General features: G+C 36.9%; 2 protein-coding genes across 6 annotated transcripts in view; one reads left to right on the forward strand and one right to left on the reverse strand.

Moving 5' to 3' along the window:
* The window catches only part of FAM185A (family with sequence similarity 185 member A), a 103,368-nt gene that overhangs the window by 67,392 nt on the left and 17,903 nt on the right, over positions 1-18,073 (forward strand). The window contains exons 7-9 of one of the 5 annotated variants that reach the window (XM_033088871.1): positions 553-687; positions 10,943-11,004; positions 17,099-17,431. In XM_033088871.1, coding sequence (XP_032944762.1) covers positions 553-687; positions 10,943-11,004; positions 17,099-17,236 — 335 coding nt within the window. In that variant the 3' untranslated portion in view covers positions 17,237-17,431. Of the gene's footprint in view, positions 1-552; positions 688-7,142; positions 8,044-10,942; positions 11,971-17,098; positions 17,432-18,073 lie in introns of those variants that run through there. The other 4 variants (XM_033088872.1, XM_033088874.1, XM_033088875.1 and 1 more) reach the window with 4 other exon arrangements.
* FBXL13 (F-box and leucine rich repeat protein 13) overlaps positions 15,531-18,073 on the reverse strand; it is a 221,294-nt gene continuing 218,751 nt past the window's right edge. The window contains exon 21 of the mRNA XM_033088878.1: positions 15,531-16,559. Within this exon, the coding sequence (XP_032944769.1) occupies positions 16,373-16,559 (187 nt within the window). The 3' untranslated portion in view covers positions 15,531-16,372. The remainder of the gene's footprint in view (positions 16,560-18,073) is intronic.

The following is an 18,073-nucleotide window of genomic DNA, read 5'->3' on the forward strand; positions in this document are numbered from 1 at the left end:
CCTGTAATATGATGAGGTAGCAGTGTGTGAAATACCACAGTGGGTAAGAGCATGGGCTTTGCTGTCATTGAACTGGATCTAGAGTCCAGTACTAGCTCTAGTGGGAACTCGAGCAAGTTCTTATCTGTATAACCGGGATTCTAATAATACCTCAGAGTAGATATGGAGATTAAAAGAGATAATATAATTAAGGTGTCTGGCTCTTAGTAAATGCTCAGTTAATGTTACTCCTGTCTACAAGCTACATGTGTAGTATACTACTAACTTTTCTGGCATTGGATAAGGTGATGAGGGCTATTGGTAAAAGAAGAAATAGTAGTTCATAATATCCTAATGACTGATACTCCTGATGGAAGTTACTGTGAATGCCTTGGGAGTAAGGAAATGTTGACCACCTGGGAGTAAGGAAAGGACACTGCTGTTTAAATAAAATACGCTGAGGAGTAAAGACAGCATGCCATGAGCCATGCTACCCATTCATTCATTTTTATAATAGACTCTGGTACTTTTGATTTCTTTGCATTAATAAGCTCTTCTTTAAACTTATTGCAGGCTCTATTCTTGTAAAGGTCCCATCTTCTCTTCAAGCTCATTTACAGTTATCAGGGAAAGAGATTGACATGAACTCAGAAGTCCATGTTCAAGAAATGGCTGAAGCTCAGAAAGATGATGGCGTAATAATTACTGGTAAGGAGACAGCATTTTGGCATAGATGATGAATAGTCATTGTCCATTCATAAGTAGACATATGATATACTTAATTGCAGTTTGTCTTTTATTCCTTTCTATTGTCACATTTTGGTGTTTGACACTTTGCTTCCAACTGCTTATCAGTAACAGTGCAGACATTTAGTTTGAAATACTCGGTCCAGTCATTGGATAAAACTGATTTAAAATTTTTTCCTATCTCGAAGAGATATTTGCACACCCACACGTTCACGGCAGCATTATTCACAGTACCCAAGAGGTAGAAGCCACGTTCACGGCAGCATTATTCACAGTACCCAAGAGGTAGAAGCAACCCAAATGTCTATTGATGGTGAATGGATAAATGAAATGTGCTAAAGACTACACACAGTGGAATATTATTCAGCCCTAAAAAGGAAGAAACCCCTGTCACAAACTAATCATGAGTGAAACTTGAGGACATTATGCTACGTAAATTCAGCCAGTAACAAAAAGAAAAATACTGTATGATTCCACTTATATGAGATGTCTAAAGTAGTTAGATTCGACGTAGCTGGATGGCTCAGTTGGTCAGAGCGCAGTGCTCTTAACAACAAGGTTGCAGGTTCGATCCCCAGATGGGCCACTGTGAGCTGCGCCCTCCACAGCTAGATTGAAACAGCCGCTTAACTTGGAGCTGATGGGTCCTTGAAAAACACACTTAAATAAATAAAAGTTAAAAAAAAAATAGTAGTCAGATTCATAAAAACAGGAAGAAGGGGGAGGGGGAAATGGGGAGTGTTTAGTGGGTGTAGAGTTTCAGTTTGCAAGATGAAAAGTTCTGGAGCACAACAGTTGAATATACTTAACACTACTGAATTGTAAACTTAAAAATGGTCAGGATGGCACATTTTATGTTATGTTTTTTTGGCTACAATTTTAAATGTTTTAAATCATTAAATTTTTCTTTTCTGGCACAGATGTTTTCTAATTTTGGACTTAAAAATCAACTAAATATATTATTGTAATGCAAGATTTGAAGTTACCTTTATATCATTAGATTAAATAGGAATTTGGTTTCACATTTTGCACGTTGTAAACTTGTTCTTTTAGTATAAAAAATTCTCAGTCCCAGAAATGTGAATAGCTGTTACACATTTTTCTAATTACCTATGGCTGCACTGATGACTAAATACTACTTTTTAAAATATTTATTGTATAGATAATATATATACATAGTAAAAAAAAAAAAATTAATGCTGGTGAGGTTTTCCTTTAAATCTCAACAGCATAAAGAAAGACATTGAAATTAAAGTGTGTACATGCATGTATACTATAGGCTGACCCATGACCTAATGTCTAGAAAAATAAAGTGTGTCTGGTGGTGGTGGCAATGGCTGTGGGGGTGGCTGAAGCTTCACAATATCAAGCTTCAGTTTTAAATATTCATTTGGTATGTCATAAAAGTTAAGAGAGCAGTCTTAAAAATCATGGAATATTAACAAAAAAACATAACAGCAATAAAAATAACGTCTGTACACTCTCAGATCTAACTCAATGCCTAATGGGCAGACGCAATTATGTAATGAAAATTTGATGAAAATTTAAGTGTATTAAGTATGCTAAGAATCAACTTCTTGTGATCCAATCTCTTGAGTTTGATAAGGAGCCAGTAGAATTACCTTTTTTGGCCCCAGTAATCTAAAGCAATACTACAAACTTATTTCATAATGTTCTGAATGATAACAGTGTAATTAAATTATTTTACATGTGTTAAGAATGTTTGAATTATAAAGTTATTTTGTCATTTTTCATTCTGTTATTCATAAAATCTATGCCTTTCTGAAATACAGATTTAGTTTTCATTCAGTTTTAAAACCCCATTCTCATTACTTCCGGCTTTAAGAAGACTTCATTAAATCATTTAAGAACACTTCCTATTTCTGTCATTGTATAAAATCAGTACCTGCAGACATGATCTCTTTATTAAGTTCTTGCCCATTTCATTACACTAAACCAGTACAACCTCAAACTTAATATATTTAAAAACAAACATTATCCTTCCCTAGCCTTGCTCCTCCTTCTGCTGTCTTCTGTATTTTCCTTCATTTGGTCAGTCAGTCACGCACAGTGTCAGGCCCTGTGAGAAACTAAGAGTGCATAGATAATAAAGTATGGTGTCTCTGCCAGCCCGAGGAGATTATATCCTAGCGAGGCAAGACGAACAAATCAGTGACTACAATGCAGTGGGACAAATGTTATAATAAAGGTATGTACATAGTACTGTGAGAACATGTCGGTGGCATATCTAAATTAGACTAGCACTGTAAGTTTGAGGAAGTGAGAGAAGTCCAATATAGCTAGAGTATAGCGAGTAAGGGGGAATGTGGCGTAAAAGGAGACTGGAGAGTTTGGGAGGGGGTCAGATCACATAGGACCTTTTTGGATTTTATACTAAGTGCAAGGCAAAGGCACTGAATGGTTTTAATCTGGGGTTCGCATAATCAGGTCTGTGTATTAGAAAGATCACTGAATGTTGAGTGGAGAAAGACTGGAAAAGACAATGGTGGAATGAAGGAAAAGCTAATTAGCAGGTTACTGCAGTAATTCAGGAGAAAGAGCTCAGTGGCCTGGACTCCGCAGTGATGTATCTTAAACTCCACATATAAATAAGCCTTCAAAAAATGTTGGCTGAAGAAATAGATGGAGGTTATGAGGAAGATGCATGGTTACTGCATTGGTTAGTATGAAGCCTCTCAGCCTATTTAGTTCTTTTTGTGTGTTCTTATTATGTCTTACACTCTAGCCCTTCCTTCCTAAACCAGTAAGACTCAAATTGCAGAATGAAGTTTATTTCCTGTTCATAGCTCAAGAATCTAGGTACTGATCAGCAGAGTTCTTCTGTAGAGTAGCACGTGATAGTCTACAAGGTTGGGCCCCAGATCTGTAGGTTGTTTCTGATATTAGATTAAATCCATTAGAGTGATAATAACAGAAGGACCTCAGATAAGGACAGAGCAGTCTCTTTTGGAGAGAGTTGTATGAACAAGTGATTGGGTTTAGAGAACTTTCATAATTCACTTTGATTCTAAAACTTGTTTGGTGCCCAAAAGACCACAGACCTTATTTATCAAGTGGATGGAATAATTTAAGAGGCATAGAGCACATTGCTTTTCCTGTAGAGATTTTCAATCTGAAACCCAATTTTAGAAATAATGAGCACCTTTATGTGTGTGTTGTTATTATGGGCAGCTGAGCTCATCTCATCTGGGTGTTTCTAACAGAGCCTATGAAGCATAGAAACAGAAATACCCTCTCTGCTTAAGAGGTCTGGATTGTATCTGTAGCATAACCTCTGCATGATGTCTGCAAGAAGCCATGCCATAAAATTTGGTCCGTGGGGCTCAGGATTCCCACAGGTTGATGTTTTAGCCCTGTAATTTTATTTGATTTCTTGCTTCATAGTTTCCCTTGCTATTGCTGTCATTGACAAATAACTGTATGTTGTATGATTATTAAAGTGACTTACAAGAATTATGTGCTATTCCGAGGTCAGAGGACAGCCTGGGACTCTGTCGGGCTGAAACATTTACCTACTGAAAAGCTGTGCAGTGTGTGTATTCTTTGGTGTGCATTCTCTAATCCTTATGAGATCTGTGGTTCTAAGTTTGATGCTCTATTCATATAGAGCCAACTCAACAGATAGTAAATGGCTTAGGTAAAATATTTCTAGGAAGAAGTTGACTTCGCTCGTAGGTTCATCAACTTAGATATGAAACCTCACTGTGCTATGTCAAGCCATTCTCTAAGCCCGAAAAATGCATGTGGTACACAGTCCTTTTGTCTTAAAGCTCCCCAATTTAGATGTTTAGAGAGTATTAGAGATAAAGTGTATTGCCAGCCAAATGATTGTTATTTGTCACAGTCACAGTTGAGAAGGTGGTAATACTGGGTTCACTTTAGTGAAACTGAAAATGTAAAACATAGAAAAAATAAATTCATTTGGGATCAAAATACACCAAAAAGAGGGTTCTCACTCAGCTTATATTCAGGCCAGAGAGTTATACATTTAATGGTATTGTAATTTATGATGGAAATTTGGTTCATGGGTTAGAAAAGAGGTTGAAATGGGACTAAGCTTATTGGATGGCATTTTTCAGAGCTAGAGACACTGTTTTAACTGCAAATGGGAAAAAAATCTAATCTTTTCATATGACTCAGAGAAATACATTTTTTTTAGAAAACTCTGAAGCTTTCATTTTCTCCAAGCTGATAGCATGTGGATTTGTCAGTCATACAGACATACTTCAGGATGATATAGTAGAACATCAGTAACAGAATGAAGAATGCTTCAGGCTTTTTGGCTGTCTGCTTTAAAATACTTTGACAGAGAGTTAAGGAACTGCCTACAGTCTTGGTGCTTTTATGGTGTTTTTGTTTCCCCATCATTTTGTTAAAGTGTAAGATCCCGGGAATGTCAGATAATCAACTTTGTAATGTTTACCAGAAAAGAAGACAGGTTTTGTTTCTATTCATCTGTAAACTTGATCTGTAAGGCCAGACAGTAAATATGTTAGATTTTACAGGGTACATATGGTTTCTATTGCATATTCTTCTTTGTTTTCTTATAACCCTTTAAAAATATGAAAGTCATTCTCACCTTTTAGGCCATAAAAACAGCCTTCAGGCCAAAATTGGCTATAGTTTGCTGACCCTTAGACTAGAGATCAAAGCTCAGGCCCCATCTTAGAGCATTTGAATTCTGTTTGTAATGCCTGGTGTGTTTTTTATTGTTTGTTTTTGGTTTTGTGTTTATTTTAGCCATTCAGGAAATACTAAACCACAACCAAATCATTCCCTAAATGAACTCTTCCCAGTAGTGCAGACAAATGATTTGTGCACATAAAAGTGTAATCATGTAAGATTTAAGAAACAGTACAACCATAGAAGATACATGATGTATTCAACAAATGTATTCAACATCACTAGCCATTAGTGAAGTGCAAATTAAAACCAGAATGAGACATGACTACATACATACCTATTAGAATGGCTAACATGAAAAATATTGATAATACCAAATGCTGGAAAGGATGTGAAGAGATTAGATCTCTCCTGCATTGGTGGTTGGGAATGTAAAATGATACAGCCACTCTAGCATTTAGTCTGGCAGTTTGTTAAAAAAAACTAAACATGAAACTACCCTATGACCCACCAATTACACTCCTAGGCATTTATCTTAGAGAAATGAAATTTAATGTTCACATAAAAACCTGTGCACAAGTATTCATAGCTTTATTTGTAATAGCCCAAAACTGGGAATGACTGCAATATCCTCTACCAGTAAGTGGTTACACAAACTGTATGTTCATACAATGGAATGCTATTTAGCAATAAAAAGGAACAATCTGTTGATATACACAGCTTGGGTGAAACTTAAGAGAATCATGCTAAGTGAAAAAAGCCAGTCTCAAAATGTTACATATTGTATGATTCCATTTATATAACATTCTTGAAATGACAAAATTATAGAAATGGAGAACACACACATGGTTGTCAAAAGTTAGGGAAGGAGAAGTAGGATAAGACTACAAAGAGATGTCACAAGGGTCTTCCTTTGTGGTGACAGAACAGTTCTGCATCTTGCTTATAATGATGGTTACATGAATCTGTACATGTGATAAAATATCTTAAGAGTATACACAGGACATACAAAAAAGTGAGTGTGTAAAAAAAATGGTGAAATCTGAGTAACGTCTGTAGTCTAATTAATTGTGCTTTGCCAACTTGGTTTTAACAATGTACTAGGGTTATATATCACCATTGGGGGAACTGGGTAATGGGTGCACAGGACCTCTTTATAGTATCTGTGCAACTTCTTGTGAGTCTTTATTCCAAAAGAAGTTATAGAGAAAGAGGAGAGCACCGATGGAGGGAGAAAAAGAGGGAGCAGAAGAAGAGAGAAAGAAACAAGGAAGTCTTCCAGGCAAGTAGTAGCATAAATAGGACTGATTTATCCTTCTACCTAAAACAACAACAGCAAAATTTTTTAAACAGATGAAACACATGATCATTGAGAGATGGGAAACAAAATAAGCCCCTGTTTGCTTCCTTAAGAGAGTCTCCACCCTGTAGTTAGTACAGAGGGAGAAGGATCTCATGTGGAACTCAGCAGACTCCCTGCGTGGAGGAGACCATGATGAGACTCTACAGAGACCACGACAGCTAGAGTTCATAAGACAAAATGCCAGAAGGAATAGAACCTGGGTGCTCACACAGGTCCGGGAATAATGCCTATGCCACTTGCCAGACTGGAAAAAGTAACTCATGGGGGCATTGGTAGAGGACTTAGTAGTTGGCAACAATTAGCCCTAGACTGAACACCCTTCCAGAACTGCCTAACAAATTATAAAAGCAAGAGATAAAAGGCTTAAACTGTTTCCAAGTAACTTAACTGCATCTCTAAACGTTTACAGGAATACAAAAATATTCAGCACCCAACAAAATAAAATTCACAATATCTGGCATCCAATCAAAGATTATCAGACATGCAGAGGCAAGAAAATATGACCCATAATGAAGAGACTATCAGAACAGACACAGATGTTGGAGGAGAAGGAAAATAAAGTAGTTATTACAACTGTATTCCACATGTTGGAATAAAGTTAAGACATGGAAGATATTAAAAAATACCAAAATTGAATTTCTAGAAATGAAAACGACTATATCTGAAATGAAAAATTCTGTGGATGGAATTAGACATAGAAGAGTTGAGGAAGAAAAAGTGTCTTCAACAATATTTCTTGGGCAAACCTCATTCATTGTACACTTGTTCAAAACCTAGAGTATGGTTGTCTTTGTTATTATGCCAAGTAATTGAGAGAAAATATAATGATAGGCACCATTAAAAGTAGCTCAAAGATATTTTCTTGTCAGTAAAAATTTGTTGTCAAAATGTCTTGGGTTGCACTTTGTCTAGGGAAGACTGTAAACAGTTAAAGAATGTTGGCAACATTAAAATATTTGGTTATGGAAGTGTGTGTGGTATTAGAAGTTTTGTTTGTGAAATATATGTGTTAAAAATAATAAAATTTCAGAATAATTATTTTCATGTTGTTTCATTAGTGTATCATTTATTTTCCTGGCCAGCTGGTAAGCTTCTTGAGTGTTAGCATGTCTTTTTACATCTTTTGACTCGCCCTAAAATACGTAGCCTGGTGCTTCCCGCAGTGGGTGATCAGGAGTGTTTATAATGTAAAAGAGGGAATCCTCCAGCTGTGATGCACTCCAGTTTAATGTGCTGCGAATAGGCAGCCCCAGAATTATCCCTCTGAACCAAGTGTAAATCCAATGTTACAGGGTTGCAGGATGAGTGCAGGAGAAGCTTATCTTAGACAAGAAGCTTTTTAAGCCTATTTTAAAACCAGAGAATGAAATTCTGTAAATTCTGTAAGTTACGTAGCGCCCTATGTTTGTCCACAGCTAGTGCTGATTAGACCAGGTACATTTGGGGTTAATTAACGACTGATACATTTTGACTGGGTATTTGGGGAAATTAGTTAATTAAAAGACCTTGGAGACCCGTCTATTTGAGTAGATCTGAACAGGGCAACAGATGTAGAGAGCAAATGCTAGAGTTTGAAAACGTGTCCTGAGAAGAAACTTTTTCTCCCATTTAACGGGAGCCAAACTACACAGGGACTGGGTAGACATTTCCCATTTTTTGGTCAAAAAAACATTGTCTGAGTTTCATTAGCAAAGGGAATTAAATAAGGAGCAAGGTTTCTGCAACCCCAAGTTCTAATATGTGTCACAAGATTTTTAAAGGAAGGAATTTATAAACTTTACAAATTAGAATAGAATCTCCCCAGATTCAGGCCAATGTATGGAGATCTTTCAGTAAATTACTGGTTGGCAAGATAGAGAAAGCTATTTTCAAGCCACCTGAATGGAATTTTATAAACTGTCTTGTTTTTTTGAGTATAGTCTAAGCTAAAATTGCTATGTGCTCATTTTGTTAGTAGCAGCAGCACCAGGAGTGGCCTCTACAGCTGCAGAAGAAACTGACTTCTCTCTCTATAAGCAAGAAATGAATGATTGGGAAGTGGACCAATAATATGTTAAGGAAAATATCTTAGATATTTGGGAAAACCATACTATTGTTGATGCTTTACTATTGATGCTAAGTGGTATAAAAAATAAAGTTAGAACAACCAATGTTTAGGATTTTCAGTTCTTTATTTTTTGTTGTTTTTTGTTTTTGTTTTTTCTTTAGTTTCAGCACAATAATAGAGCAACATAATAGTTAGACATTTACACCTCTCACAGTTCTTTCTCTATTTTTATTTAAATCACTAGAAAAAGAAATTCTGTATTATAGAAAAACTACTGGGTGCAGGTACCTTGGAATCCTGACCTATCAAATGCAGCACAGGCACTAAAAGAGCAGGTTAAAACCGACAGCTGAACCCCTTAATGATGAAGAGTTAGAAGAAAGAGATGCTTTTAACACAGGGATTTACCAATTGGAATGAGAGATTTTAACCTTAAGTTTAATGAGAAGTGGAGTCATGATGATATTGAAAATATAGCAAGAGAGGTAGAAGGAAAAACTCTAGAATACTCAGCTGTTATCTGGCAAAGATGCAGTGAATTCTAAGACATGGGGAAGATTATGGCACAGATTAAAGGGAAGAGGTAAGAATTCAAAGAAGAATTTGTATAAAAGAAACACTTGACACAAAGATTGGATGGTACAAAGCACCTTTTCATCAGCTAGGAACATCATATGGAACTAACAAAGGGAAAAAAACTATACTAAAGAAAAAGATTGTTTCCTGATTTGTGCACTTGGATTCAACAAAGAAATGTATATGATGAATTCAGACAGTATATTCACAACTCAGTTCAGATTTGACTGTTTTCTTAAATTCAGAATTGTAATGGAGCAGCAGAGGAGGTTTATTAACACCTTTGATTGAAAGAAAAAACATAGAATTACAAGAATAGAGATGGGAAACAAACCTACGGAGCTCTATGACTGCCACAGCCTAGACCTTGAGAGAGTTTCCAGGCTGCAGGGCCAGCGGCGGGGGTGGGGGCTGGTGTGTGATAACAGGCAGAGCCCAACAGACTACTTGAGTGGAGGAGACTGGACTGAGTATCTGGGGAGACCAGGGCTGCTGAAGTTCACATAAGAGAGTTCCAGAAAGGAAGGACCTGCATAGGGAGCATGTGATCATTCGGCAAAGTACTGATCAGCATGTGTCTGAGGAAACTACTTGATACATGCTACATACAATGTGAGTGAACCTCAAAATAATTCTGCTAAGTGATAGAATCCAGATTTTGAAAAAAGTGTACATACCTGTATGATTCCATTTGTTAAAATTTTAGAAAATGAAACTGATCCATTGTGAACCAGAGTAGATCAGTGATTGCTGAGGTGTGGGAATCTGGAGGTGATGGGCACGAGGGACAGGAAGGAAAGATTACAAAGTGGCAGAAGGGAGCTTTTAGGTGTGATGGTACGTACGTTCATTGTCTTGCTGGAAGAGATGGTTTTACAGATTTTTGCGTAGGTCAAAACTTAACTACATTGCCATCACATTACATTGACATTATGTGGTCAACTGTGCTTAAAGCTCTGTTTTAAACCTGCACATAAAAAAAAGTACAAATAGGGGCAACCAGATGGCTTAGTTGGTTAGAGTGCGAGCTCTGAACAATAGGGTTGCCGGTTTGATTCCCACATGGGCCAGGGAGCTGCACCCTCCACAACTAGATTGAAGACAATGAGCTGCCACTGTGCTTCCAGAGGGGCGGCCAGATGGCTCAGTTGGTTAGAGCGCGAGCTCTCAACAACAAGGTTGATGGTTCAATTCCCGCATGGGATGGTGGGTTGCGCCCCCTGCAACTAAAGATTGAAAACGGCAACTGGACTTGGAGCTGAGCTGTGCCCTCCACAACTAGATTGAAGGACAACAACTTGGAGTTGATGGGTCCTGGAGAAACACATTGTTCCCCAATATTCCCCAATTTAAGGAAAAAAAAGTACAAAAAACAGTAGTTTCCCTTTTAGAGTTGTTCTGAGAAAATGAAAGGAGGGAATAACCCAGGTAACCTCTTTGTAACTCTTTCCCGACTCAGACTATATTTACTAAAATTTTTGCTGTTCCAAAATATTTTCAGTTTTAGAGATGTTTTGTTAGGATCTATGTAGTCAAATATTGCTATTGTCAATCAAGATATAACTTTATGCAATTTTCTGTTTCAGGGCTCATGAATCAAGCAAACAAACATGAAAAATGGATTAAGGCTGATGCCCCAAAAGGCACTGTAAGTTTTAGAATTCAAAGCTGGTTTCAGTCCCTGAAACTGCAGGACTAAGAATGGTTTGAGTTGTATGTATAATTTTTAGCAATGATTAGTAGATCCATAACTATAAAAATGCAAATGTCACTGTTCATATAAATGTTGAAAACACAAATTGGAATGAGTACTGGTGAATTGTCTTTCGGGGGGGGCGGTTCAAAATTTCTACTTAACTATTGTATTAGTTTTCTATTGCTCTGTAACAAATTACCACAAACTATCCATTTAAAATAACACCCATTTATCAGCTCACAGTTCTGTAGGTCAAGAGCCCAGCATGGCTAGATTCTCTGCTCTGGGTATCCATCCGCAAGGCTAGACTGAAGGTGTTGGCTGAACTGAGTTCTCATCTGGATGCTCTAGGGAAAAATCTACTTCCAAGTCCATTCATATTGTTGGCAAAATCCAGTTCCTTGTGACTGTATGACTGAGATTTTCTTGCTGTCAGTCGACGATCACTCTAAGCTTCCAGATGCCACCCGCATCCCTTCTCGTGTGGCCCTCTCCATCTTCAAGCCAGCAATAATGCATTCAGTCCTTCTCATGCTTTGAATATCTGATTTCTTCTGCAACCAGCTGGAGAAAATCTATTAATGGGCTCACTTGATTGGTCAGGGCTACCCAGGATGACCTTTGTTTTGCCATATAATGTAGTATAATTATGGGAGTGATATCTCATGTTCAGTTTCCATTCACACTCAAGAGGAGGAGATTTTATATATATATACATATATATATATATATATATATATATATATATATATATATAAATGTATATATAAAGACATAGGTAATGGGGGGGCAGCGGTTACCTTAGAATTTTTTTGCACCATAGCTCTCATGTAACCTGTTTTCTACTTAGTACTTATTGTGACATCAATGTAAATTTAAGCTGTGAATAAAACACTTTATTAATGTGATGTAATTGCTACTGATTCTTAATTGTTTTTGCATAATTTAAGATAACTCGTTAGTGGGGGAGAAACATTCGGCTATTTTATAGCCTGATATATGAAGATGGATTTTCACTTTTATAATGGTGTACTGTATAAAGTTATTTTATGAATTCTTTTTCAAATATTACCTGTCTACTCCTGGAACATTTAAATTATATGACACTGAAAAGACTCTCTATTAGATTATATCTATTATGATTAGGATACATCAGTTCATAAACACTGATTTCTAATATACCTTTCCAAACAATGATTTATAGCAGTCTCTTTTTGTTAACTTTTCATTTATTTAGAGTTGTCTGTTTTCAACTTCTTATTTGTGAAACAAAAAGTCAGCTTTGGGTGATATCTCAAAGTCTCCTTTTAGTTTACCTCTAATGTAAAAATTTATACAGGTTTGGATGGTACTCACATGTTATATGTGTGATGTGGTTATGATATGTGTGTATTAAATTATCAAGTAGAGGAAACTGAGAAGTATTGAGGCAATATTTAGAATCTTTTTTCACTCTCATGCAATTATATAAACACTTTCATGACTGAAAATAAACTTTATTAGCCAACAACAGCCAGAAAGGTCATGAGCAGTCAACTATATTTAAAAGTATTAAAGGAATTGTATATATTTCGGATTGCATAGTCAAGTCCAAACAGAAAAAAAAAGCTGCCATATTTTGCTCTTTTGAGCACAGCCCCATATATGTTGATGCTTAAGAGCTGCGGACCTGAGGAATATTTTGTATACCTCAAATACTTTGCACTGAGAACTTAAAAATTTTGTCATCTGTTCACTCTATTCCTTTATCCCCTTTCCATAGCCCCTTTTTTCTAACACCTACCCCTTTTCTTTCATTTCTTTAGCTATAAAATTCATCTCTCCATAAAGAACAAATGTGTGTCCCATTCTTGTTTAAAAGAAGATCTTACTCAGAGAGTTTTGGAGCAACCTCTGGCAGTTAAATACCCTGTTTGGTTTCTAGAGAACATAACAGGGTGTGTTTCTCCTTTCCCTGGTCTTCCCCATACAGGAGTTATTACTTTAGAAAGCAGTTTCCCCTTTTTAGGTCTTACCAGTTGTGTGTTTGAGCGCGTAGGGGTCAGAAGTTAACTTTTATGCAGCTGCCAGAAATCTCCAAATTTAGTTAAAAATACCATCTTAGAACAGTCATCGTAAGTGTCTTCACTCAGGCTTTAAAACGTCCTGTTCAGCTAATTCCCCTGCTCTCCACCTTTAGGAACCATTGCACAGCTAGTGATGCTACCTTATTTCAAAAACTCTTTCAAAATCAACCTAAGTAAAGTGACTATTATGCGCAAGTTAGAAGATTAGATAGCAGAAAACACCCAATCAGAACAGCAAAAAGAAAAAAAGAATTAAAAAAAAATAAGGAGAGTTTAAGGGGCTTCTGCTATAACCTCAAGCGTACCAACATTCACATCATAGGGGTACCAGAAGGAGAAGAGACAGAGCAAGGAATTGGAAACCTATTTGAAGAAATAATGACAGTAAACTTCCCTAACCAGGTGAAGGAAATAGATATACAAGCCCAGGAAGCTCAGAGAGTTCCAAATAAGATGAACCCAAAGAGACTAACACCAAGACACATCATAATTTAAAATGCCAAAAGTTAAATACAAAGAGAATTTTAAAAGTGGCAAGAGAAAAGCAGTTAGTTACCTAGAAGGGAACTCCTATAAGACTGTCAGCTGATTTCTCAACAGAAACTTTGCAAGCCAGAAGGGATTGGCACAAAACATTCAACATGATGAAAAGCAAGGACATACAACTAAGATTACTACCCAGCAAAGCTATCATTTAGAATCAAAGAACAGATAAAGGAGACAAGAAAAAGCTAAAGGAGTTCATCACCACCAAAATAGTATTATAAGGAATCTTAGAGGGACTTTTTTAAGAAAGAAGAGTAAATAAAAAGAGTAATAAAATGGCAATAACTACACACCTGTCAACAATTACTTTCAATGTAAATAGAGTAAATCAAAAGTAGGGGAGCTGAATGGATAAGAAAACAAGACCCTTATATATGCTGCCTACAAGAGACTCACTTCAGATCAAAAGACACACACAGACTGAAAGTAAAGGGATGGAAAAACATATTTCATGAAAATGAAAACAAACAAATGAAAACTGGGGTAGCAATACTTATACCAGACAAAATATACTTTAAAACAAAGTATAACATGAGACAAAGAAGGGCCCAGTAATCCCACTCAGTATTTATCCAAACAAACCCATAATGCTACTTTGAGGGGATGTTCCATATGTTCATTGCAGCATTATTGACCTAAGCCAAGGTATGAAGGCAACCTTGGTGTCTCTGAATGGATAAATAGATAAAGAAGAGGTAGTACATATATACAATGGAATACTACTCAGCCGTAAAAAACCAAAATCTTGCCATCTGGGACAACATGGATGGACCTAAAGGGTATTGTGCTGAGTATAGTAGTCAGCGAAAGACAAATGTCATATGATTTCACTTACAAATGGAATCTAAAGAACAAAATCAACGAACGAAACAGAAACAAACTCATAGAGAACATTTTGATGGTTGCCAGATGGGAAGGAGGTGGGGGTAGATTAAAAGGGGAAGAGATCAAGAAGTACAAATTGGTTGTTACACAGTAGTCATGGGGATGTAGGGTATAGCATAAGGAATATAGTTAATAATTTGTAATAACTACATATGGTGTTAGGTACTAGATCTATCAGGGTGATAGATAGGAGAGGGGTTGGGGAGAGGGTGAAAAGGGAGAAAGGACTAAGAAATACAAATCAGTAGTTGCAAAATAGTCATGGAGATATAAAGTATAGGGAATATAATCAATAATATGATAATAATTATGTATAGTGCCAGGTGGGTACTAGTCCGAGGATCACTTCCTAAATTATATCAATGTCTAACCACTATGCTGTACACCTGAAACTAATATAAAACAATATTGAACGTCAAATCTAATTGAAAAATTAAAAAGGGGGGTAAAGAAGAGGTTAAAATTTCCAGATATAAAACAAATAAGTCATGGGGATGTAATATACAGCATAGGAAATACAGTCAACAATATTGTGATAAAGTGATACAATGTCAGATGATTGCTGGACTTGATGATCACTTCTTTAGCTTAGGGAATATAATCAATGATGTAATAACTGTATAGTGCCAGTGGGAACTGTTGAATAACTGTGAAGTACACCTGAAACTCATATAATACTGTATGTTAGCTATATTTTCATAAGTCTTTTTAAAAAGGAAGAATTATTAAAAAGTATTTAGCTAATACAGAGTTCCCAATAATAAAACTCTAGAACCCTTTTAAAACTTTTCAAAATAACTTTCATAGCTTTTACCTTAAATTTTATTGTTACTTCAAATTTGTGGGGTACAAAAAGACAGTTGATTAACCCCATTTAAAAGGAAATAGAAAGGTTAAAAAAATTATCTAATATTACCAACACAATTTATTTGTGGTGCTCAGAACAGAGTTGTGCTTTTTTCTGGACTCTATCAACATCAGTGTTACTGATATCAAATAATGATACACTGGCATGTGATCATTTGAATTCTGTTAATTATCTTTTACCAAAATGGTAAAAATTTATACATGAAAGCTTATTAAAAATTACTATGTGGATATGTAATTAATAACCCATATCTCCTAACAAAATTGGGAGAACATATTTTTTTTTGGCACAGCATAGTTTAACAATTCCCCTATAGTGCAAATTTGATTAAAAAGAAACCTTTCTGAGACATTGCAAGGATATCCTTCGTATTCACATATAGTTCTTTGTTTCTATTTAATTTGCCCAAGTGTTTTTAAGTCAGATGTTGAGGTGAGTAGGGGATCATGTGGCATTTAGTTCTCTGTTGTTGCTAAGTATATGGAAATCACAAGAAAGCCTTGTTTCTGTTAAAAATGTATGCTTATATCCTTTATAATATAGCTTCTCAGGTCGAAGGCATCGCCCTGGCTCAAACTCTTAACTCTGACGTATAGGACCATCTCTGCTTTCTTTTCTAAAGAGAAGTTCTAAATTGCTTGTCAAAAATGTCACGTCTCTCAGAGTTGTTTCGTATAACTATAACCTCAGATTTGATAATCTCATCAAAAGTATTGGTTTGATTAAGCTTAATTTAAGTGGAATATTTACACAGTAGCAGTACTTGATTTGGCTTTTTTTAATCATAATTATTAGAAGAAGTAATGATGTATTTAGAAACAATTACAGTTGGAATAACCATCAGGAGATGATTTACTGCTTGTTTACATTGTTGAGATCCAGCTAATATAAATACTTGCATTAAATGAAGTTGCCAAATTCTAGATTTTTTGTTCTTCTTGCTGGAGGCTGAAGGTCATACTGCTTCCTCTTCACTACTGTATGTTGACTCTTTCATTGTCAAGTCTGAGTCTTGAAATGGTGTTCCATCCTGTTTCTCTGTAAGAGGTTCTCCCTGGGAATCATAGCCAAACCAAGACGGAGGGTCATAAGGGCTGTATTCCTGCTCCTGAACCATAGATGACATTTTCTCTGCTGCTTCCCTGGAATAACAGTGGTTAGCGTGAGCTAGTTGCAGAAGGAATCACTAGTGCAGAATTACCAAACTAGAGCAGATTTGGAGTTAAAGAACTTAATCAGGAGTTGAATTCACTTGTCACAGCTTTCTCGCCTCGCTGAGGGGGAGCATGGGTAATTGTGCTACTAATCAGCATCCCAAAGTGTAAGTAGCTCAGTAGCTCTCTAGTTCAGCCAGCCCAGAGATTAACTGACGGCCATGGCGTGGGAACACTGAGGGCAGTGAGCGGTGCTCTTGAGGGAACCCTGAGTCTGGTATTTCCAGCTTTTTTGATGAGGGAATACCATACCAGCCAACCTGTGAAGGTTGGAGCTCTTAACCCAAAACCCACAGATCCCTGTTTGGATACATGGATGAATTTCAGGGAGGTCCACGAACTCCCTGAAAATTCATGCAGTTTGTATCTAAATACCTTTTTATGAAGAGAGAGTTTGTGATTCTCATCAAATTCTCAAAGGTGTCCATGACCAAAATGATTAAAAATATGGTTACTGTCTTTTTTAGGAGGAGGGAAGGAAGCAAAGAAGGCATGTAAAAGTTGTTCTGGACCTGAATTCCAACATGGGGGGAAAGGGGTTCCCCCATGCCACCAAGCAATTTTCAGACACCAGCTGGTTGTCCTACAATTCAATTCAGTTCTGACACTGTCTACCCAGAGAGAGCTATTCCACAGGTTAAGGACTCAGTCCCATAAGACCACCTTCCACTTCAGATGCCAATTGCAAGGCCAGGTTGTCACCTGGGCTTCTGACCAACTGGCTGCATAGATCAGAAGTTCCAACACCCCTCTCCTTGGGTTCAATTAATTTGCTAGAGCTGCTTACAGAATTCAGAGAAACTATACTTAACGGATCACTGGTTGGTTGTAAAAGGGTATAACTCAGGAACAGCCAATGGAAGACATGCACAGGACATGGTAGGAGTGAGGGCATAATGCCCTCTGCAGTCATGCCCCTCACCCCAAACCTCCATGCATTTGCCAACCCAGAAGCTCTCTAAACCCTGTCTCCCTGGGTTTTTAGGGAGATTTTATTACATAGGCATAGTTGATTCAATCATTGGCCATCAGTGATTGAGTCAACCTCCAGTCCCTCTTCCCTCCTGGAAATGGGGATGGGACTGAAAGTTCCACCCCTCTCTTCATGGTTGGTTCCCCTGGCAACCAGCCCGTATCCTTAGGTGCTTTCCAAAAGTCACCTTATTAACATAAACCCAGTTGTGGTGGAAATGGGCTTGTGATGATATCAAGACACCCATTTCATCTTTATGGCTCTGAATCGATTTGAGGAACTGAGGGTAAAGGACCAAATATAAGAGATGCTCCCTTTATTCTTACCACTCAGGAAACTCTAAGGGTGTTGGGAGCTGTGAGCCAGGAACCGTGGAGGAAGACCAAATGTATATGAGAAGTATATTTTGGTCATCTGAATAACCAAATATATGTTACTTGTATATAATGGTATAGCAGCATCAGAAAAA

Source organism: Rhinolophus ferrumequinum, chromosome 20 (assembly GCF_004115265.2).
Source record: "Rhinolophus ferrumequinum isolate MPI-CBG mRhiFer1 chromosome 20, mRhiFer1_v1.p, whole genome shotgun sequence".
In the NCBI taxonomy this organism is placed as follows: domain Eukaryota; kingdom Metazoa; phylum Chordata; class Mammalia; order Chiroptera; family Rhinolophidae; genus Rhinolophus; species Rhinolophus ferrumequinum.